General features: G+C 34.0%; 1 protein-coding gene across 3 annotated transcripts in view; it reads right to left on the reverse strand.

Moving 5' to 3' along the window:
• The window catches only part of LOC121416062 (myosin-IIIb-like), a 56,913-nt gene that overhangs the window by 19,691 nt on the left and 13,798 nt on the right, over positions 1 to 23,424 (reverse strand). For 2 of the 3 annotated variants that reach the window (XM_041609506.1, XM_041609507.1), the window contains exons 12-29: positions 21,277 to 21,363; positions 20,557 to 20,622; positions 19,378 to 19,494; positions 16,612 to 16,723; positions 12,256 to 12,332; positions 12,002 to 12,055; positions 11,334 to 11,453; positions 10,757 to 10,842; positions 9,883 to 9,978; positions 9,071 to 9,162; positions 7,889 to 8,053; positions 6,651 to 6,748; positions 5,965 to 6,185; positions 4,934 to 5,023; positions 4,216 to 4,339; positions 2,750 to 2,797; positions 1,955 to 2,038; positions 619 to 858 (exon numbers count right to left, since the gene is read on the reverse strand). In XM_041609506.1, the coding sequence (XP_041465440.1) occupies positions 619 to 858; positions 1,955 to 2,038; positions 2,750 to 2,797; positions 4,216 to 4,339; positions 4,934 to 5,023; positions 5,965 to 6,185; positions 6,651 to 6,748; positions 7,889 to 8,053; positions 9,071 to 9,162; positions 9,883 to 9,978; positions 10,757 to 10,842; positions 11,334 to 11,453; positions 12,002 to 12,055; positions 12,256 to 12,332; positions 16,612 to 16,723; positions 19,378 to 19,494; positions 20,557 to 20,622; positions 21,277 to 21,363 (1,977 nt within the window). The remainder of the gene's footprint in view (positions 1 to 618; positions 859 to 1,954; positions 2,039 to 2,749; positions 2,798 to 4,215; positions 4,340 to 4,933; positions 5,024 to 5,964; positions 6,186 to 6,650; positions 6,749 to 7,888; positions 8,054 to 9,070; positions 9,163 to 9,882; positions 9,979 to 10,756; positions 10,843 to 11,333; positions 11,454 to 12,001; positions 12,056 to 12,255; positions 12,333 to 16,611; positions 16,724 to 19,377; positions 19,495 to 20,556; positions 20,623 to 21,276; positions 21,364 to 23,424) is intronic. The other variant, XM_041609508.1, reaches the window with a different exon arrangement.

The following is a 23,424-nucleotide window of genomic DNA, read 5'->3' on the forward strand; positions in this document are numbered from 1 at the left end:
AAAAAATAACAGTTTTTGTTTTCAAAATATCCCTGAAGGCCAAGAAATGATTATGAATAAATTTTCACAAATAAGGAGATTGCAGAATTTCCTATTCATTGCTACCTACAAAGCAGGATTATTTGATGTTGTATTGCTCCTGTTTAATACCCATCTCCACCAAAAGTTATATGGGGATTCCTATATAATGGGGTCAGCCAACACCCTTGTTTGCTACTTGTCAGGTGACAAAATATCGCTTTTAATAAAGTTTGTTCCTCTGGGCTTGCCGAGAATTGATGTCCATATTTAACACTCAGCATGAAGAAATACTCCTATTCTTATAGCTCAAATGCAATGCATTGAAACTCAATATAAGACCAGTTTTTACAATTTTGAGATTTCTGTAGGAATATACATGTACAGCAGGAGAGGAGGTCAATTTGCTTCCTACGTATATAAGAAGGAGGATCCACCTACATCTAATTTCATGGATGAGGTCATTGTTGCCATGGAAATAGATTAATAATAGCATCCTAACCTGGGGCCATGAGAAACAGAAACGTGGTTGAGAACTTAAAATTATGGTTGTTATCATAGTTACCATGCAAACAGGTTAATATGGTGACAAGTTCTTACCTCTGGGAGTTGAGGTTTATTTCGAGCATTGGAATCATCGGTTACACTCAGGTATGATGCAGCACTGACAGGTCTCTGTGTAGACCCCTTGGCCCCTTTAATTGCTTTGGAAGGGGACGGCGACACGGATCTAGGTCCAGATGTCAGGCGACGCTGAAGAGAGGGGGAGTGCTGCTTCTGAGAGGGCTGGGGGTCAGGGGTCAAATATCCCACATCAGAGGGCGACGGGATATAACGTGACTGTGAATGGGTTAAAGGTCATGGGAGGTGAAATGAAGATGGTGCACATGATGATAGATGGCAATCACAAATGAACCACAGGTGATGGGGAGGTGAGCAAATTAAATAAGCATGAAAAAGTTTTTTTTCATAAAAAAGTATACATAGCAAGCAAAGCTTCAATTCAGAAAGCATTAGATTTTAGTTGCAATACCATACACACAAATGCCAAATACAGCACCACAATGAAAAAAAAAATCACTATAATATGGGGTAGGAAATTTCCAGGAGCTTTCATTAACATCATTATGCAAAACAAATGTATATATAGAAACAAATTAAGAAACAATAGATATATCATCTTCACTTTTTAGATTAAACACATGTCTCTAGAAAGAGCAATTCAACTAATTGGGACCAATTACCATATTGAAATTCCTTTACATTCAATATCTCATTCTACTTTGCTAAAATTTATCATTGATTCATTTTTCAAATTAATTATAAAGTAAGGTCGTATTGTAATTTGTAAATATAACTTTGTACCCCTTAGTTAAAAAATAATTATTAGTAAGGTGCTTGGAAACTCAGTCTGTATTAAGCGCAGAATAAATACAATGTATTGCCATTAACATTGATTTGCTTCTATAAAAAATTCTTAAGGATATTCTTTTTGGGCTCTTTGACAAAGGAAAACACATGAACAGAAATTGAGAATCAAACAATTAATTAAATCAATATTTTGTAATCTTTTTTCCATTTTTATTTTAGTTTACGATTTCCTTTTAGAAGAGATGTAAAATATATTACCTATATTGAAACAGTCAATGAAACAAGTAAACAGTAAAACAGACTAAGTATGCTTGGTTGTATGGCTATCAAATTACAGTTAAGTCTGCTCAAGTCGAACAATCAGCCAAGCGGGAACAATTTTTCTAACAAGAACATGCAAAGCGTTTATTACCTATGTCATCTGAGTAAAATTTCGCCTAAATTGGGACACAGATTTTTTTGGGGGTCTGAAGATATTCCACTTGGGCAGATTCATCTACATTTCATTAACACATTAGGCATAAGGACACAGAGAAGTTTCCATGGTAATGGGATATCTACTTACCGGCATGGATGATGTAGAAGAGGTAGAGCTCCTCTTATCATCATCCCTATCAACAAGATCAGCATAGTCACATTCTCCCTCCTCCTAGAAAAGGTAAAACACACATTCAAGTAGAGAGGACAGAGTGATATTTTCAAGAAAAAGTATTAATAAAATCAAAGTGAATTGTCATAATTTCACTCTCTTATAGTATCCAACAGATGTGAGTACACCCCTAAAATTCACTATCAAAGCACTAATTTTGTAAACCTGATATCAAAATTCTTGACACTTATAAAGAATTTAGAAAGTTCAGAAAGTTTTTTCAGCAAAGTGTCACCTTAGCAAACATAATCATTACCAATGTATACTCATTAGAAAATTCTTCTCAGAATGTCTTTTTTTTTGCTCTGACAATTTACTGATTGTAAGTCAATGACTATTTATGTGTTTATGCATGTAAAAGGAGTTATGTATATTTATGTTACCTGTTCATTCACTGTTTTTCAGAAATAAATGGTTAAGTCCACTCTGCAAATAGTGGACTCATGAATAACATAGCGTACAACCGTGGCTACAGGCATCAATATGGCACGCTGGTGCAAAAGCATGCATCACCATTGGACATTTGTTTAATCTACTTGGCAAATAAGCGTAATTTATACATGAACTCTGCATATACCATGGGTTAAACCATGGGTTCATCCAACTGTTTTCAAAACCACATAGTGAATTCGGGCCCAAAATTTTCTAAAAGATAATATTTTGCAAATACCTCTGAAATCACTATTTTCTCACTAAATATACTTTTCTTACCTGTCCACAAGCTTCAATCAAGATGTCTCCAAATGGTGATATAGGGTTCTGTAAAGAATTATAAAGAAATAATAATATCCTGATAATAAAACTCTAACACATCTTCAGGTGTTTAAGAAACAGTGCAATATAATTTTAAAGGTAAAGTCCAATCTGACAACAGGCCTACTAAATGTAAGCATATGGACTTAGAAAAAACATATTAATGAATGTTTGGCCAAGAATTTCAAAGAATTACAAAGTAATGAATTATTGAGTTTAGATTTTGTGTGTCACATGTGAGAACCCCCAGAAAGTTGAATTTATTACAGACCCATTGAAATATCATCAGACACCTTATTTCATGTACATGTATGCTTCTTAAAGAAAACTATTTAAACATTCTGAATCATTAACCATTCCCATTTCTGGAATATCACTTCAATAATTATTCTCTAAAATATTAGAAAAATATCTTGTGATGTGCTCCGATTTAAAATTTAGATGAGTGGACTGATCCACAGATTATTCCACACTTCTATGACATAACCCATATGGTTTGCCACTAATCTGAACTGCTCATTGGTTCAATAAATACAAACTTTGGCTTTTTGTTTTCTTTTGATCAAATTGTCCAATTGTCACTTGGTCTACTTAGTTTTCCCATTTTGTCCATTGACTATTCTGTCAACATTGATGAGATACATGTACATAGCATAATTGGAGTCAGATGAAATGGTTTGTTTATTAGGCAATAAGACAAACTAGCTGTGGACAAAATGGAATGAAGTCCAAGTAGTAATTCACTTAAAAATTCCTCACTGCAATTAAAGGTCAAGTCCACCTCGAAAAATGTTGATTTGAATCAATAGAGAAAAATCAGATGAGCACAATGCTGAAAATTTCACCAAAATCAGATGTAAAATAAGAAAGATATGACATTTCAAAGTTTCACTTATTTTTAACAAAATAGTTATATGAACGAGCCAGTTACATCCAAATGAGAGAGTCGATGATGTCACTCACTCACTTTTTCTTTTGTTTTTTGTTTGAATTATACAATATTTCAATTTTTAAGAATTTGACGATTAGGACCTCCTTGCCTGAAGCACAGAATGTTAAAATAATGGAATTCCACGTGTTCAGGGAGGAATGAAACTTCAGTTCACATGACAATGACAAGAAAATCAAAATATTTCATATAATAAAATACAAAAGAAATAGTGAGTGAGTGATGTCATCAGTTCCCTCATTTGCATACCGACCGAGATGTGCATATAACTGTTTTGTGAAATGAAGCAAAACTTTTAAATGTCATAACTTTCTTATTTTACATCTGATTTTGATGAAATTTTCAGTGTTATGTTGAATTTTTCTCTTTTTATTCAAATCAAGTTTTTATTGGGATGGACTTGTCCTTAAACTATGATTTAATATTTTGAAAAGAACGTGATCATTATTTCATTATCATTTATTGTTTATCTCACCTTCTTCAGAGAATGGAACTTGATCAGATCATTCAATGTCTTATGAACCTGGGGCTCTCCTACTACTACATATTTTCCATTGTGAAGTTGATCTATCATGAAGTGCTTGCACCGATCTGCGCCTCTGCTCATAAAAACAAAAATATGAGATGATACATATGAAGTCTACCATGAGAACTCTCTGTTATGAGAAATTATAATTTAATATCAAGCAACTCAGTCATAAAACTTATCAAGCTGAAAATCATCAATTCCATGATTCTTTCGATTCATATGCTGTTCATAAGCAAAAAAAACCCAACACTTTTCATTATCACAATCATATATGACGTATGAAAGTGGTGACAGCCTAACGAATCGACTCCCTAATGTTTAATTGATCACAGTCTTCTTCAGTGTTGAGAAGACAAGACATAACATCTGATTGGTAAGAATGCTGCAGAACAGGTTTTATTTTTAAATGTTATCAAATTTAAAGATACTGAATCTCAAATGCTATTGTAAAAATCCTAGCACCAAAACCACTATGATTAATACTATGACAGAAAAACAGAAAGCGTTAAAAAAATTATCTATCTATTATCCATCTATTTCTCCTTCTCATAAAGAGAGACATGAAATACAAGCAATTAATTTGCTTCTGGAGGGTTCACAATTCAAATGCTACCAAATTCCCCAAACTCAGCTTAATATGGTAAGGGAAATAGTTGACCATTACCTGAGTGAAAGTGAGTATCCAAATCGACTCTCACTAACTCTAAGAAGATAGGATCCAACTGGCTTGGGTAGCAGTAGTTCCTCTGCTTGTCTTTACAGATAAATAAAAACAGTTTACAGGGTTTACTGGTCACTGATGATGAAATCCATGTTACATATATAAAAGCAAATGTTGTAGCATGGACTGAGTGCTCACTTTGGCTTGATAAATCAAGTTTGATTAACATTTAATCAAAATTATAAAATGGTGGTAGATAAATATCATTAAATAGTATACATCAGTTATCCTTCATCTTCAAGATTTATACACAAAATTTCCTGAAGCCAATACCACAACATGGTATTCAATGGAATGCAAAATGGAAATATTAAAGTGACATTTTTCAACATCTTGCAACCTTCCAACAAAGTACAGAAGGAATTACATATATTGAAAGTCAGGGATATCATAATTGTTTCCTAGAAAGCATACCTTCTCTTCTCTTGATATGATAATTATACATGGGGTAATACATAATGTCATGTAAGGTGTACATGTAAGTCTAATGCTGTTGCTCTTTCTAGTAAATAAACAATTGTGTAACACAGCATGAATGTTTTGCCATTTGTGGTGTCCAATGCCTTGGTCATTTTAAAAAAGTCATGAACAATCAGAAAAGCTTGCATTTCGAAGTTCCAAACAATCAAATCATGGCTTATTTGAATGTGACACAGGAAATGAAACAAGCTTTTTAGGCCAAAATATATTCTAGGTGCAGTCAGAAAGCACTCCAGCATTGAATTCACAGCAATCTCATCGGGGCAAGACTTGGCATATGGAGTGAAATATTTTGAATTTTTAGTATACATGTAATGGTACAAAAGTTGCGCATATAGCTCCAATATGGTGACGTAAAGCATTTCGCAGGCATGATACAATCGCTGTTGTATGACAAGTAACAATGTTTTATTTGTATTTCTGTGATTTTCTATAATTTCTCTGTATGATTTTTAATGTGAAATAAATGAAATAAAAAATTGTTTAGCACTAACCTGCGAGTAATGATACCATGAAACCAGGGGTAAAAGGTACCACCATCTTTCTTGAGTTTCATGGACTGAGTCTCCTTGAACCACATAATAGAGGCAGACTTTGTTCCAACACGTCCAAACTTTTTATGAGAATGTTTCACAAACTCATCTTCAATCACGTCATCATCCTCGTCATCGTCGTCATCATCATCATCCTCATCATCTTCATCTGGAGAGGCAGCCTGCAATCAAGAAAAACAAAATGAAATGATGGTAACTGTTTACAATGCATGCCTAGTTTCATTCGAACTATTCAACTAAATACTATTTTTCGTGACATCTTAACACTAAAAACACTTAACATAAAAAGAACAGATCACAGTCAGAATATCATTAATTACAATTTGCTATAATCTCATTCATGTCCATGACACAATTTAAACTACCGGTATACATACCAAAAGGAAAAGAGACAAGTGCAAGCTTAAAAACAAGCACTAATTTCATAGGAGTAAATTTCCTAATAAAATAGATAATTAAAATGCAACAGAACGCTTAAAAAAATCAGATCAGAAAAATATTTATATATTGTTTATTTGTTTTAAACAGGAATCCAACCAATTACTTTGACAAAGGATAATCTGGTCTTCCAATTTTCATATCGCTGCATTGAGTAACTGTCACAAACTCTGAATTTCTTTTGTTACCTTCTCCTCCTGGACTACAGGCTCAGATTCCTGAATAACAGGGGCATTTGCATCAAAGGTCACCACACCTGTAGCGTTGTGAAGCTTCTCAACAAATTCTGAACGACAAATAAATACAGAAAGCATAGATAATTGGGAACAGCATGAATGATAGAAACAGAAGACAAAATAATAATAATAATAATAATGGTACATTTACCCAGGGTAGCCACTTCAGTTCCGAAAACTGTTCTCGCAGCGGGCCCTGCTATTATTACCCCGGCTTTAGCTAGGCTGACTAGGCGCTCAAGCGTAAGCACAAAAGAAACCTAAGGCTGAACAATCCAGCTCATTCAGTACCCATTCACGACCCATCTTACAAAATTTGCGAATGATCCTATCAAATTTGACTGTATAGAATGCAACACCATATTCTAAACTTGATGAAACCTTTCAAAGTGCTTTCTCTGTATGATTTACACGTACGTATGCATGAGCAATCAACATGCTCCATTTTAATTACAATGACAGCGCATGCAACTGTTAGGTGAAGAATTTTTTCATAGATTGCTTTTCATACATTCGATTGATTGGATCTATTATTACAATACTTCTAATTTCCTATTTTCATCCTATCCCGTCTTTCCATTTCAATCTTTCTGCCTGTATTTCCTTCCCTTCTTCATATTACACATGGTGAACATCAAACCTTCTCCACGTTAGAGGACCTGCATGTACGCCTGTGTTCAAAATGATCCTTCTTCCCAAGGAAAATCTGAATAAAGAACCACCTGGCTGGCGAAGTTGTATACAAAACAGGTCTACCAGCATTCAAAGGGGCTGCACTTCCCATTATGAGAAATCTGCAGCCTCCAACCGGATCTCTTGTTCTTTAAGATCCAGGTTTTTACTGGCATATCGCACTCTCCCTTTATTGTAAAATAGAGATCTTCACTATGACACCAATCTTTCACAACATATTGCAAAGTTCTAACCAGTTTGGCTTTTTGGAGCTGCAAGAGGAATGATCTCATCAAGTATTACTATATTTGATAGGATTATGCTAACAATGCTTGTACAAATGTACAAGAAAATAACCTTTAGTTTGACAAAGTCCATACAAGCTTGTCAACTCTTCAAAAAGAGACATAACATGATTGATGGTTATGCTCTGACTTCAAAATTCTTCCATTGAAACTTTGTTAAAGAAAGGAATATTTCCTTGATCTAAAAAATTCTCAGAAATAAGGGGAACATACCGTGTGGAATCATCTTATCTTTCTGGAGCATATCCATCATGTTGTTTGATTGTTTGAGACTCAGAGCTTCTAGTTTAGCCAAGAACGCTTCACTCTCTGCCTTCTCTTTGGCTGCTTTCTCCTGGAGCCGTCTGAATAGACGCCTGGCTAGGAACCCTCGTACCACTGTAAAATATCATGAACATTGAGAGCCAAGATTTAAAAACTCCTGATGGTACTTTGTACGTATTCTATTTCCTAAGCTAACCATGATGAAAGACAACTCAAAGTGATTTGTATCTTGTGAAAAAGATGCTATATTTGCATTTTTAATATAGGTATCTATCTGACAGAGCAATTGCAAAATAAAATTGTAATTGTACCCTCAAGAAAAGTCAATTAGAGTCAACTAAAAGAGCTATTATTATTATTATCATTAGGTATCCAATTACATCTTGAATGCTGGGGCCAATTACATTTTTGTGAGTTCTATATGCAGGTACAATGGTCAAGCGGTTAAGAATATTGCCTTTCAATCAAAGGCAAGAGTTGTGGGTTTATTATTATTTATTATTATTATTATTATTATTTGTTTTGGCGTCACCTGTGCCTGGGAGGCGAAAAGCGAACTGAATCACTGTGACCCGCAGGTCTCTCCTCCCGATATAACTGATTGGGGGGAATGCAGATGGACCACTACACCGGGGTTTCCCCCTACTCTTATACGAATAGTGCAATGGGTTCTTAACGTGCAAAGGTGGTGACTCTCCTCTACACGGGACCTCCACTAAAGTCCTATCCGAGGGACGGAGTGTTTTCCATTGTAACATAGCCTGCATCTATGAAACATGGGAGAGACGTTTACACACAACGCACTGGCTTCAGTCATCCGCCCGGGGTGGACTCGAACCCACGATCTTTGGTTCGACGGGCAGACGCGTTACCGACTGAGCCAACACCACTCTCCTTAAATCTTAAGACTCTCCTTTAATCACCAGCCATGGAATTACCTCCTTCAAATATTTACCGACATTTTGCTTCACTCAACCAAGGTGTATTATGTTGCAAACGGGTACTTGGTGCGAATATTCATTATATGAAACTGTGTGTGCCTGGCAGGTAGCCAACTACAGCCAGGGTAATAATGACAATCATCACTTGCATTATCATTATTACTGTAATTATTATTATATTATGGCTTACATCTTGTGAGATGAACGGCTGATTCTCCCATTTTTCTCATCTTCTCCTCAAGCATGTCCTGGTGATAGTACTTCAAAAACACTTTGGTTTTTCTATATTATGAAAAAAATATATATATCATTCTTTTGTGGAAATTATCAGAACATATATAGTTTTCCATTACCACAGATTTGCAGGATTTTCTGCATCTATTGGAACTAAAAAACAAATCGAATTTACAATGCATGAAACATAATCAGTATATGGCATAAAGTACATATAGCCGAATGAAAATCTTATAATGACAGGAGTAAGACATAAATACAATATACATGTAGAAAAACAACTCAATGGGAAAAAATCACTGGCATGTGCAGCTGAATAATAAAGAAAGATATGAACATGGCCATGGGTCTTAAAACTATGTGGGTTTTAATTTGACTGTTCTAACTTGACTGTGGCAAAATGCAAACAATGTACATGTGTATCATCAAAGACATCAGCATTTTTCCTCGAAATGACTCGATATCATCTATTTAAATCCACACCAGGTCCTTTCTGAAATAATTCCTTTTGCCAAAAAAATATGAAATTGGTATTACTGCTATCACCTTGAAAATATTAATTGCTGACAGTTGCCTTTACTCTATTTTCAGACGTTAATCTTTACATGAATAATCAGGAAAGACATAATTAAGCAAACAATATAAACTCTGAATCCAGTTCTTTGTGGTTGCTGAAAATGAAATAGGTAGAATTTGATCTATCCCCTGCATTTATTGAATGTATGATTCATAGTTGAATAGAAAGCGAAGGAAATCTCAATGACTCACCCTACTTTCCAGTCTTTGAGTCCAATGGTCTCCAAGATTTTGACGCATCCTCTCTTATCTGTGGCCAGCTTTGGACTCAAAGCAAGTACCTTGTACCTAAAAACGAACCAATGAATAGTAAAGATAATATGTGTAACTCTACAATCTTTAAAAAAGGATCACTTCATTTAATTTTGTAATGTTGTTGCATTTTGGACCTTGATTCTGTTTTTATATTCATATTCATATAAAAGTGAAAATCTGCCGACATCAATTTACTTCTTGCACAAGCAGAAAAATCAGCCAAACAGGAATGTGAAAGTTAGTTTCTTTTTAATGTTTGATTTCCCAATACTAGTAAAAAGATATACAGTATAATGTATATGAAATATGATACAATAAAATTTGATAGCAAAAGAAGTAAAGAAAGAGAGTGAAATATACAAGAGAAGTAATCATGCAAATGAAAAGATCAAATGTGTAGAGGTGCAGGCAAGAGAGGTAACAAAAGAAAAATTTGCTGAATGAAAATAATCTCAGGCATGCATTCAGAAAGATAACTTGGTAGAAAGTCTTTCTAGTGTGGAAACTATTACAGCACTCCATTTGTTTTAGGTTTAGTACAGATACAGTGAAACCGGTGTATAAAGACCACTCTAAGTAGATACATGTAAAATACAATAAAATGAATAAAATCATTGCAGTGTATTTGCCCAATATGTTATGAACAGGCCCCTCTGATAAATGATTAAGTTGAAAGCAATAGGATACGATAACAAGAATAAAGATCTTCCTAAACTGGTGATTCAGATATAGATGTCCTTACATCCTTTATATTTCTCTCATTACTATCACAAGATAAACTAGGTATAAATTTTTATTATTCAATTTATACCTCTTGACAAAATCAACAAACTGTGGTCTGATAGCGTAGCCTAGACGTCTGATCTTAGTTGTCTCCAGCATTCCAGTATATCTCAGCTATAGTAGTCAACAGAATATAAGAAACAATATAAACACTTCGGAACTCTAAGCTTTGCATAATAACTAGCATACATGTAATCCTGTCAAAAATGTGAAACAAATGTGGAATAATTAATTTTTCTCATCATAATGTGAAACAAGATTTGGTTCCTCCCTGAATATGTGGGAATGCCACTGCTGCAAACTATCATGATTCAATGAAGATGCATCTTCATAATGAAATTTGCAAAAATTGAAATATATTTCATATAATAAAATACAAAGAAAATAGTGAGTATGAAATATTCAGTGACTCTACCATTTGCATATTAACAGCGTCATGCAAATCACTGTTTTGTGAAAATAAGAAACATTTTCAACTGTCATTTCTGTCTTATTTCAAATCTTATTTCGATAAAATGCAGTGCTATATGCTTGTTTGATTCTCCTATATGTATTCATATTCACTTTTTATCATGTTGGAATTTCCCTTTAAGGACTACACTAACCTGTGCAGTGACATATTTATCATCAAAGTTTCTTGCCGACTTGGAAGTGTTTGGTTTGACGCATCTAACGAAGTGAGGATTGGACATGTTAAGAAGCTCCATCAAAATAGCCAGAGATGTCTGCAGATAAAGGGGGAAGGGGTGACAATGGAAGGGCAAAGGCATAACTTCTTCAACAAAGTATACAGACAGATGTATTAATAACAAACTCTTATAGTGTCAATATGATGGTTTGTGACAGGAAAACTCTGCGCTTTTAATCAACCATCATTCTAATGAGGTAAATGTATATAGTGATGAAAATATAACAAGTTTTTATCTCACATCAATATATACTGTGACAGGTGTCTTTAGTAGTGTACTTTCTAAATCTACAAATTGTTTTTAGATAGAATCAGACAGATTAACATAACTACCATTCATTAATATGAGACCCTCTAAGTTTTGTTTTAAGAAATCCAGATTTTGCTTGGACCCCTCTCTTCTCAATAATACAAAGTCAGCTACATGTATAAATGATCAATGAAATAAGGGTCAAAAGAGAAGCTGGGTTTTGATCCATAATAATTTTAATGAATAAAATTTGATGAAATGGGAACATTCATGTATATACGAATATCATGTCATACTGATATCAAAGTTGATGTATCAATCCAAGGCAGATATACCTTAAACTGTGCTCCAACCGTGATCTTCTTCACTGTAGCCTTAGGGGCTCCTCTCTGGAATACAAAACAAATCAAATGAAACAGGATTTCATTTGGTATCATTAATTATGGGTACAACAAGAATACAATGAACTACATAATGATAATTATAATCATAAATTCATATAGCACTTAATACAATGTTTCTAAGCGCTGTATTATATTTCCACCCCCCCCAAACCTAATGGAATGATCCACACAGTGATTATTATTACCTTTTTTAGAGATTTTCTTGACCGCTTCTTGCTCAATCTGTTCTGTAGAGCTAGGGTTCCTGTTCTGGTGATTGTGCCTGCATGTATGAATGAGTACAACATATTCTTCAAAATGATATACAGTTGAGGCCTAAATTCTACATATACCCATGGAATTCAGTGAAATTTGTTGGCTTGCCAAACATCGTAAAATTTGCTATATCTTAAATATAAAATACAAATTTTGTATTCAAATGAAAGAGTGTATCAAGCTCTTTCACATGATTGGGATGCTCTTGGGATTAAAGTATATTTCAGGTTGGATTTTCTTTGAAGAATCTACATGCCAAATGTATTCTAATGCTATTGTCTGTTATTATATTTTCAAACAAAGCTTTATAGAAATATATAAATGTCAAATCTATAATCTATATCACACTTTCTATCATGATGTGTCACCACGGAACAAAAAGGTGTAATCTGAAATGTTTGTGTTGAGAAGTAACAAGCAGAGATATGAAAATTTTTGGTCAATTTTTTATCATTAGTTTTTCTAAAATTTGAAGATTGGGGGGAAATGACACCTAAGTATTTTTTAGTTCCTGTTGACAAAGCAATATTATGAAGGGGCATGACACACTCATTTGTTTGAAATCAAAATAAAGATGATAGCACAAGTATTTTATAAGTTAAAGTAAATTCTATGTTTGGCAAGTGTCAACTTTTCTTTGAATTTCCTGGGTGTATGTAAACTTCTGGCCTCAAGTGTATATATGTCGCATTCAAGAAATGGAACATTCATATTGATATACCACACTACCCATCATCTATTCTCAAAAAGAGAAAAGGGAATTAAACTGAGTTTTAAATACCTCGTTGATTAAAAGAATAATAAAAAAACAAGACAGACAAGAGAAGCAGAAAAGTGAGAAAAGAATATAGAGACAGGGATGAAAATTAAATGACAAAGAGGAGGAGAAGAGATGAAGATAAAGTAGGAGAAAAAGGGGAGGGGGAAAGGAAGAGGAGGAAAAGCGGAAGAGGAAGAAGAAGGACCAAGAGAAGGAGAAAGAAGAGGAGAAGAAGAAGAAAAAGGAAGAATAAGGAAGAGAATATTATTTCTTGAAGTGAAGTAAAGGGGGGCAATTACATGTCCTCATAGCTTCCTTAAATTTTCATCAAATTAGTAAGTATTATTCTGTATTTTTGTTTTGAAGAAAATATTGGCAGATGCCAATGATGTTCTAATAAATTAATTTAAATTCATATCTTTGCATTTTCGCTTTACTTCTTGTCGGAAGGAAGAGGGTGGTGTAATATGTGATTCCTCTTCCACTCTTTCTGTTTGGAAATTTTGAAACTTTCATGTTCATGATCACAAACCAAAAACACTATCAAGAGGTATTATCGTTCAACATTATTAATCAAAGAAGAATTCAAAGAAGAAAAAGAATTTGAAGAAGAACAAGAAGAACAACTACAAGATGAATTCAAAGAAAGGTAAGAATAATTTGAAGAAGAAAAAAAAAGAAAAAGAAGAACAAGAAGAATTTGAAGAAAAAGAATTTGAAGAAGAAGTAGAAGAGGAAGAATACAAAGAAGAAAAAGAAGAAGAAGAAAAACAAGAAGAAGAAGCAGAATAAGGGGGAGCAATAACATGTCTTTTTTTGGGGGGGAATGGTGTAATTTTCAAATCAAAGACACCATTGAGAGGTATTATAATTCAAACTTCAAACAGGAATATGCCAACTTTAAAATACTGAATAGACACATGCAATCTAAATACAATAATCAAATAAAACAGAATACTCAAGTGATAAAAAAATATCAAAATAAGCATTCGACAAGGATGGATACAAGTGGGTCACAGATGGCACAACTTTCTCAACAAGTAAAAGAAATCAATCAATATTGTTTGTATAATCCCATTGAAAACATTTTTATGATGTAGATGTTAAGATGTGAAGTGCATACATGCAGGTATGAATTGATAAAGAATTATTGTTTTATACACTTATGAATTTACACGTATGTATCAATGCAAACAAATAACACAACAGCTGCTGTTGCAGTGCATCAAAAATAATCAACGGATTCCTCGATCGACTGCCTACAATTTCTAGTTAGCTGGTAATTTTCATATATTTTTGTCCTTTTTATGATTTTATCAAATCTTATTTCTTAATCATGTACATACTTGCCAACATTTGAAATCTAAAAAGAGGGACAAATTTGGCCGGGGGTCCAGGGGGCCGCTTAGGCTCCCGACTTGGTTCAGGGGCAGCGCCCCAATTGGGGTCTCAAGGGGGCGTTGCCCCCTTGAAGCTGAAAGAAAAATAGCACTATGGAGGGCCATTAGATGCTTAAAATGATACCAGAATCACATAATATATATATTAATAGACACTCTACACACATGCCCCAGTTCTGTAGTTCAGTATCCATGATCTTGAAAATATTCTCCCCTGTTGATCTGTCAGAGCACTGTTGCAGTGACAAAAGTTCACATGCTACCTGACCAATATTATCGTCATAAGTTTTCAGGAGTATTGGGTACAGTTTCACGGCTCCTTGATCGGTACTGCCATCTGTAGCGATACTGTAAGGCTGATGCTTGACTTTACTGACCAAAGCTTTCGCATAGCTGTCCGCTAGGGTACAAAGGATGTTACTTGTTTTTGTCCGAGCAGCACTGTAACCCTTAGCAATTTTTGAGTCGGGAAACACTTGTCTGAACAAATCACCAGCATGGTCAGAAACATCAATTGCAATGTCAGTAAAATCAGTAAATCTTACCTCGGCTCCAATGACAGAGGTATCCTCTTTGGGCATAAAGGAAGATATTTTGGACATGCGAGTCGCATCGAGATCCGCCTTTTCATTGTCGATGTGTTTTTTCTTCTCGGCGTGCATCATTAGCTCCTCCACTTGAGATTTTTATGTCCTGCCGGCAACACATGCAAAATGCAAATTCAACGCCTTTCGTGCTTGGCTTTATGAAATGAAATCGTTGTTTGTACTCCCCTTTAAATTTCTGCAACCGTTTTCCACTCATTTTGATCAAATCCTCTCTAGTTTTGCGAAATAATCCCGTTAAATCCACGATCGTCACATACCCCGTGCACAGCTCAGCAAGCGTTAATACATGTCCCACATATAGAGATCGGTGCTGTGCATACATGCGTTGTGCACAAGTACATGGGCACTCCGCATCGCATGCAAACAAACCACGTTTTCGCAGTCTAGTCAGTCGCATGTGTACACCGGTCACACAGCGGAAAATCGACTTGGGAGAGCGATCGAAACTTGACATACCGTACACATGACCGTACATGTACCATCGGTCAGTTTCGTTGGTGGGACTGTAACATTACGTGTATCGATAGCTCAAACCCGGAAGTCATAGACAATACTGTACATTTCGTATATATTGAACACGCGCAAACACTTTTTTCTCTTGTTTTCTTTATTGATTTTTTTTTGTCTAGGCTCAAAAATCGGAACATTCCGATTTTTCTGCTTTAAAAATTTTTAAAAACAGGACAATTCCGATAAAAACGGGACAGTTGGCAAGTATGCATGTATCTAGGCATGTTTTTCTTTCAATATTAAGATTGAACACTAAATTATCTCTGTGAATTTGCCTCCAACTACCTGGAAAACTTTACGTCCCAGAGACAAATTGAATGAAACATAATATAACCTCCCATCATGAAGAAAGGTCGCAAAATTATTTTCACTTGACTTTAATATGATCTCTACAGATTTTTAGGAAATATTTTTTCTTAAATAAATTGATTTTTTTTTCAAATTGATACAATACAATATAATACAATAGAGTTAATACAATAGAAATTACCTTCTTCGTTGTTTTTGTTAGTAATTGTACATATGCAATTAAAATGTTTCAGTTTTATTGTCTCATTTATCCCTGCTGCAAATAAAGTATCTAGAATCTATCTAGTATCTTTCATAAAGAAATAATGCTTAATCAACTGACAATGCAAAGTCAAATAACCAACTTTCATCACTTGAAGAAATAAATTCAAGGCTGATTTCACTCAAATTGATTACATTAGTTGAAAATAACTTAGAATTGGATAATTTGTCTATGAAAATTACTACAGTATGTCATGAAATCAAACTACCAGAGTCTGAATTCAGACTTCTGCCAGCTAGAACTGGCACCTCTGGTACATTTATATCACAATCTGAAATCGATATTGATCAAATATATACTCTCAAATATTTGTATCACCTTGTCAAAGACTGGAGGATGGGATGTGGGTTATCAGTTCAATAGGTAATCAAACAATAATGTTACACCTGTCTGACAGAAAGAAGTAGTTACATGATGTGTAAGAACCTGCAACCCACCTCGGAACACACGTGCAAGAAGGTCATTACTGCTATTCTGCAACATGGTGGTAACTGCGTTTGGAAGTGTATCCCTATTCTTGTCCAGGAAGCCAGTTGCATCATAGGAAACCTACACAAAGAAAGAGTGCACGTTCTTCATTTCAGCATTAAAGAAACGAGTATCTTTTTCAAAAAGATTTTAAAATGTAGAGTATTACTAATTACAAGGATTACATGTATATCGATAGAGTATTGATCATTCTGTCTGCAACTTGATCATTCAATTTTTCATACCATGATATTATTGTATAAGAAAGAGAGGCCGTTTAAGTCTGCACAATTTTGTGAGATTTGACAGTCCAGTTTAAAAAAATATTTTTAAAAATGACATTTAAAACATCTGATTTTGGGTAACTGGAACACTAAAGTGAAACAGTGATATTGTACAAAGTCATCAGATATGGGCAATATGATTTCCCAAAGGTGACATTTTATAATTTCTCTGAAATATTACCAGTATTAATAGTTGTGCATAGGCCTAACTAATAATTCAAGCTTATAAGATTTTACTTATTTGTGTTGTCAAGGTTATTCAAGTAATTGTGGCAATATGTTACAGTACTTCCATGTATACAATTCATGCATTCACAGTAGGGATGAAGATGAAAAAACATCACCCTCATTTAAATTTTTTAATCAAATTATCAATTCACAAGTATGTAACACTCTAACACATTTATCTCATAATCTGTTTTGAAATCGCAATAGCTATGTACATGTATGTATATCTCTTGCGAGATTGATGTTTTCAGAAATCTTAAAGGGCCGTTGAATCCAACCCAAATAAAGACTTGTTTTTATAAGAAAAAGAAAAATCAGACAAGTTAATAGGTGAAAGTTTGAACAATATTGGACAAACAACAGGAAAGTTATGAATTTTTAAAAGTTGTAAATATTGGTAATCACTATACCCATGGAGACTTCAAATTGGCCGCATATGGGATGTCATAGTGATGTAAGGCAAGGACTACTCTTCCATGTACTCCAATACATATTATGGCTAAAATGTCATTTTTCCCTAAAGTTTTATTTCAAATTATATTTTTCTTTCATGAGGACATAAAACAATATACTACCAGGATTATATTTAGATTACTGCCCCAGGGGAATAGGTACTTAGGAGAAAACCACAAATCCCTGATAATAAAGTACATGGCCTATGGGAAAGTTGTCCTTGCCCCTTGTCATAATTTACTTACCCAGTTGCCAATTTGAAATCTACATACTAATAGTGATCTCAATTTTAAAGCAGCTATAACTTTCTTATCGCTTGTCCGATTTCTTTCAAACTTTCGCCATTCTGTTTAATTCATTTTTCTTCTTCCCAACACAACATTTTATGGCCAAGGCTGGATTCCCCTTTAAGAGAATGAATGGATAGTATGACCTTTAGGATTATGGAAATAAAAATACACCAATTATTTCAAACTAACAGAGAGAAATAACAAATAAAGTCAAGAGAGAAAATGGCTAAACAGAAATACACAAATGCTTACTACAGATGAGGAGTCTGATGACAGAAGCAAAAGACCATCACCACTTTCAACAAAGCTTCAGAAAGAGAAATTGAAGAAAGATGTAAGTAGTGATTCCATGATATGACATTAATCATTATATTCCGCATACTAAGAATCTTGCTACAGGATTGGCCAAAGTCAATCATGTGATAAAGGGTAGTTTCCCCATCAATCATCACTCACAGTGACGGAAGTTTTGTGTTTCGCTGATCACTTCAGCCCATAGGGTCATGATGTGTTTTGAATCAGTCCGAGTATGCGCAAAATGAAATGGTCATTGCTCAATTTTTTTGTTCCATCACTCTCCATCATCCTCAATAATTCTCCATCACATGCAGTGACGATCGAGCAAGGTCTAGATGTGCACACGCAGTGTGTGCATACGCGCTAGCAGTAAAACTTTGCGCAAAATAAACGTGCACTGCCCATCGATTGTTTTGTTGTGATGGTAAAATTCCTTTGTGAGGTCACAATCATCATTCTGGAGCAAGATCTAGATGCTTGCGCACAGTTGACATACGCACTAGCCTTAAAAGAAGCATCGTCTCAGAAGATTTTTTATTTTCAAAGGAAACCTTGAATTTTTCAAATCAAACTTCCTCCTTGTAGAGAGGTATGAATTTTATTTTCATTTTTCTTATAGTGGTTCTCGATGCGGAATATAAGGCATTTAATCACCTCTTGATTTTAGGTGACGAGGCAAACTATCACTTCCTTGGCAAGCTGGATGTACTTGCCTCGAAAGTTATAGTTTGTCCATCACCTTCACCAACAGGATTATTTGCTTACCATATTGATTTTATATAACTCAAAGACATATAGAGTTTGGATTTTCATACTTTGTTCTATCTTGCATTATAAAATGAAATCATGAAATTGAAAGAGAGATAGACATATAAGCACACAGATTTACAGTCAATGATAACATGAAAGTCGATAAATGAATGGCTATTTTTCTAAAGACATTAGGAAGGAAAACTGTAGATGAACAGGAAGCCTCATACTAGTTCATGAAGTTGATTAAAATAGTATGAGTACAATTTGTTAAGACAAGTACAAAACACATAGAGAAATTTATTTACGTCAACAGCAAGCAAAACTATTTTATTTGTGTCACAATTGGCTACTCATAGTTAGGTCAATATGTGTAACATTTGGCTGCCCACAATTAGGCTGGCGATATGAGCAATGTGAATGCAGACCTTACCCTTCCAGCATAGTGATCCACACTGAAGGTATTACTGGTTGAGATCTTTGCTTTGATGTAATGATGATTACGAGCAAAGTGCTTGTTCATTTTCTCTACTAGACTGTGGTCATTACCCTGTGGGGGGGGTATAAGAAAATATGAAAATGAAAATCCATAATTTCTTGTTCGAAATAGACATGAAATGTAACACTCCAAAAATTTGCTTTGCCCAATTGATCGTGGGCCCGGCAGCCACTGTGCAGCGCCAGATCGACGAGGCTCTATCCCTTTCATTGTTGAACGCCAAACAGGGTAGCAGCAACTCCCATCTTTTAACGTCTTTTGGTCTGACGCGGCCGGGGTTTGAACCCCCGCTCTACCAACTGAGCCAACACACTGGTGTGTTAATTACATAATTACATATAATTACAATACAAAATAAATCATTACTATCATTGAAAATTTTCTTAAATCTAACAATCTCATAGGGCTTAAGGCATTATACAATCAACAACTTGAATAACATTCCATGGTTGTACAGACAATGGTACATACTACCTGAAATCACACATACATCTACAACTACAATGCATTTCCATTATAATATGCTCCAAGTACAATTTATAAAAATATGTTCAGTGAGAGCAAAGAAACAAGAAGAAAGACTCCATTTCATGATGAAATTGTTATGTTTATACCAAGTAGTGAAATTCCAAGATCATAAAGATTGCAGTTGACTAGCACTTATATGCATTAATCATAACCACCATTTAGTTAACCTCTAACTCATTTGAACACCCACTTGGGGCACTCATGTATCATTTCAGCTTATGGTCAAATTATCTCAACAACACTTGAGATTTCCCCATTTTTCTAATGAGCATTTGATGAACAACCATTCGATCTAAGTTAGACTAAGTGGTGATAGACGACCAAACATTCAGTAGACATAATATTTTTGCATGTCTTTCACTTATGTATTTTTAGATGTTGTCATGAAATGTATGTATGTAAATCCCAAAACAAATTTCCTTTATGGACTTGAATAAATTGAATTGAATTGAATACATGTAGATATACTGTAACTCAGTCAAAAACAAAATAATAAATTTGCAAGTTGGCAAAAAGATGTTCATCATTTTGTATGTGGCAAGGTAAATCCCAAAATATCTGTGATTAATAAATTAGAGAGTTTACCTTAGGAAAGAGGGTTTCCTCATCTACGAGAGCCAAGATACCAATTGGTTTGGTCAAGAATAGACCCTGAAAAATAATATCAAGTTAATATATGGTACTAATGCATCTTAGCCAAAAATGCAGAATCATGTATGCTTTAACATGTACATGAGGCCCTTCAACGTAAGTTAACAAAGTAAAAATCACTAATAATACTAATTACTCACATGTGCACAGAAAAATATACATTTAGATGTACATGTATAAGCATTTGCATATCATTTATACATGTATTTTGAGAGTTCTATCAAAATATATACAATAGTAATAATAACTACCTTCATGCAACACGCTTCATGATAACTATGTTAAACTAATTCAGAATGCTTATAAGAACTATACAATATTAATTGTGTTCAATCCACAAGAAATTGCGATACCCTGTAGATAACTGAAGCATAATTTTGTTACATAATTTATGATCTTATGCATGCAATTTACAAGTGAACACTCAGTGTAAATCAATTTCAAGATGTACAAAGCTTGTTAATATATTCATTACCAGGTTATCAAGCAGACAAGTGAGAAATGTGATAGGTAATTATGTTAAGCTGAGTTTCAGTGGCAAGTCCTGGGCACCACTTTAAGTGGATATCTGCAATACATATATAAAAAATAAAATACTGATTCTTATCATTGCTGGCATAATGTTTATTTAATTAGGCCAACATGGTTACTTACAAGGAGTGGTTCGTTGTTGACAAAAGGAATGTTGGACCAATCAATGCCTTCTCGCTGGTACTCATCTTGTTCTAACAAGAAAATATGCTGAAATGGAAATAAACATTCAAATTTATTGGCTACCCAGCATAGAGATCTTGCAATTTGTCAGCCAAGAAAAAAAGTCAAATTTTCGAAATAGTTTGAAAAGAGCATATTAAAAGCTCTAAAATCATCATCAAAACTGGCTACCTATAGGCAATAATAACCCATATAAGATTACATACTGAAAAACACCTGGGACACCAATATATATAAATAATGACCAAAAAAAAAAAATTTTAATCATCCATCAAGAACATACTGTGCAAGAAACCCTTTGAGTTAGAAGTCTGTCTTTAAAACGTTGTATCTACTTTTTCATTTCTTTTTTTTAATTTCATGACTTTTTTGTATTCTATGACTTACACTAGAAAAAATAATATACATATATTATTACTGTAAGTTTAATACAAGACAATTTTTTTTAATTAAAAAAGCAAAGATAACTATTCAATATTCCATTTGGCGGGGTGGTCCTTATATAAATACTACCAAAAGGAGAAATAAAGACAAACTTCACATTTCCATCAATGTTTCTATAACGTTAGAACATATTGATAAAAAGCATTGATTTTACAACCGCTCAAACACATACAACTTTGAATGTGATATCTTTCTACCAATATTGGAACAGTGTGCACCGCTCACGAAGGTCTCAATAAACAGAACTTAGATCTGATTTTGCTGGTTACGACGCATAAGGAATTCAATATTTATTGATTTAAGTTGCTTTTTGCGAACATGCTACATAAATATATAGAACAGAGATTGTGATTGGTTTTTGCTCACCAAGCAAATTTAATATCTATGAAGGTGTTGAAATGGTTGTTCAATTTGTGTAGGAATCAAACATACAAATCAACTGTACAATTGTATGTTATGTGCTAAAGCTTGATTGATAACTATTTTCCTCAATTTCCAATTGTGGAAAATAAATAAATTCAAAACAGAATCCAACAAAATGGTCATAATATATGCACACATGATATATCATGTGCCCAATATACAAATGATTAACTCAGTAACATACGCAAAATTATCAAGCCATTATGTCATTAGATGGGTCATTTCTCCCATGTATAATTTTTACACATGTTCATGACTTAAAAACTAAAAATAATTATTTATCAACAGGACAGAGAAAATACTAAATTTACACTATGTTTATGGCTGACGTAAAAAAAGACAGGTACCATGTTAATCATATGGATTTAGAATGAGATAATATGGCCATGAATACAGTACAAAAATAATCAAAACAAAATTGGTAAAAGCCACAGAAGGTCAGGATCTGATTGTGATTATGATTCAAAATGTGAAAAATTGATGGAAGATTTGTAATAACTATTGTACAAATAAATCCATGCATGCATGGTTATGGGGGCAAAGGATAATTGGTATTGTTAAAGTTACTGGGACAAGCTCCTTCTGCTTATATTACTGCCACGTTGCCTACTCCTACTTCTATTCACATTTAGAGGCAGATCCAAGGTTTATACGTGAATAATAGCACTAAAAGGTAGTAAAATAAAATCTCATCAGAATTTCTGAAGAGAAAAATATATTGGTTATTGCTTCATAAAGGGGAGACATAGATCATTCAATAGGCATTGTACATTTTGGGCCACAAAAGGAAAGAGGCTTCAGCCCCCTGGATCCACAAAGAAAGTGATGATGTTGGTGTTGATGATGATGTTGATGATGTCAATGATTTTAGTGAGTTTGATAATGATGTCGATGATGCTGATGTTGCTGTTAATGACAATGTCGATGATGTTTGCAATTTTCAGCAGATGTGTAGTAATTAACATATTAGATGAGCCTGCAACTATGAATGTTTTAACAGAAATATGGCGCATTTGGCTAAAAAAGTTCATTAAAAAGGTGTGACCTTATTTCACAGAGTTATTCATAGTTTTTGGAAAAGACATTAAACATTAAAGGTAACATATTAATATCAGATGAATGTAAAATATTTGTTAATATCACACTTTGTTTACTACATGTATTTTAAAGATATCTGCTTGGGATTTGATGCTGCTGATAAAGACATTTGGATTTCTACTA

This window comes from Lytechinus variegatus, chromosome 5 (assembly GCF_018143015.1).
Source record: "Lytechinus variegatus isolate NC3 chromosome 5, Lvar_3.0, whole genome shotgun sequence".
Taxonomy (NCBI): Eukaryota; Metazoa; Echinodermata; class Echinoidea; order Temnopleuroida; family Toxopneustidae; genus Lytechinus; species Lytechinus variegatus.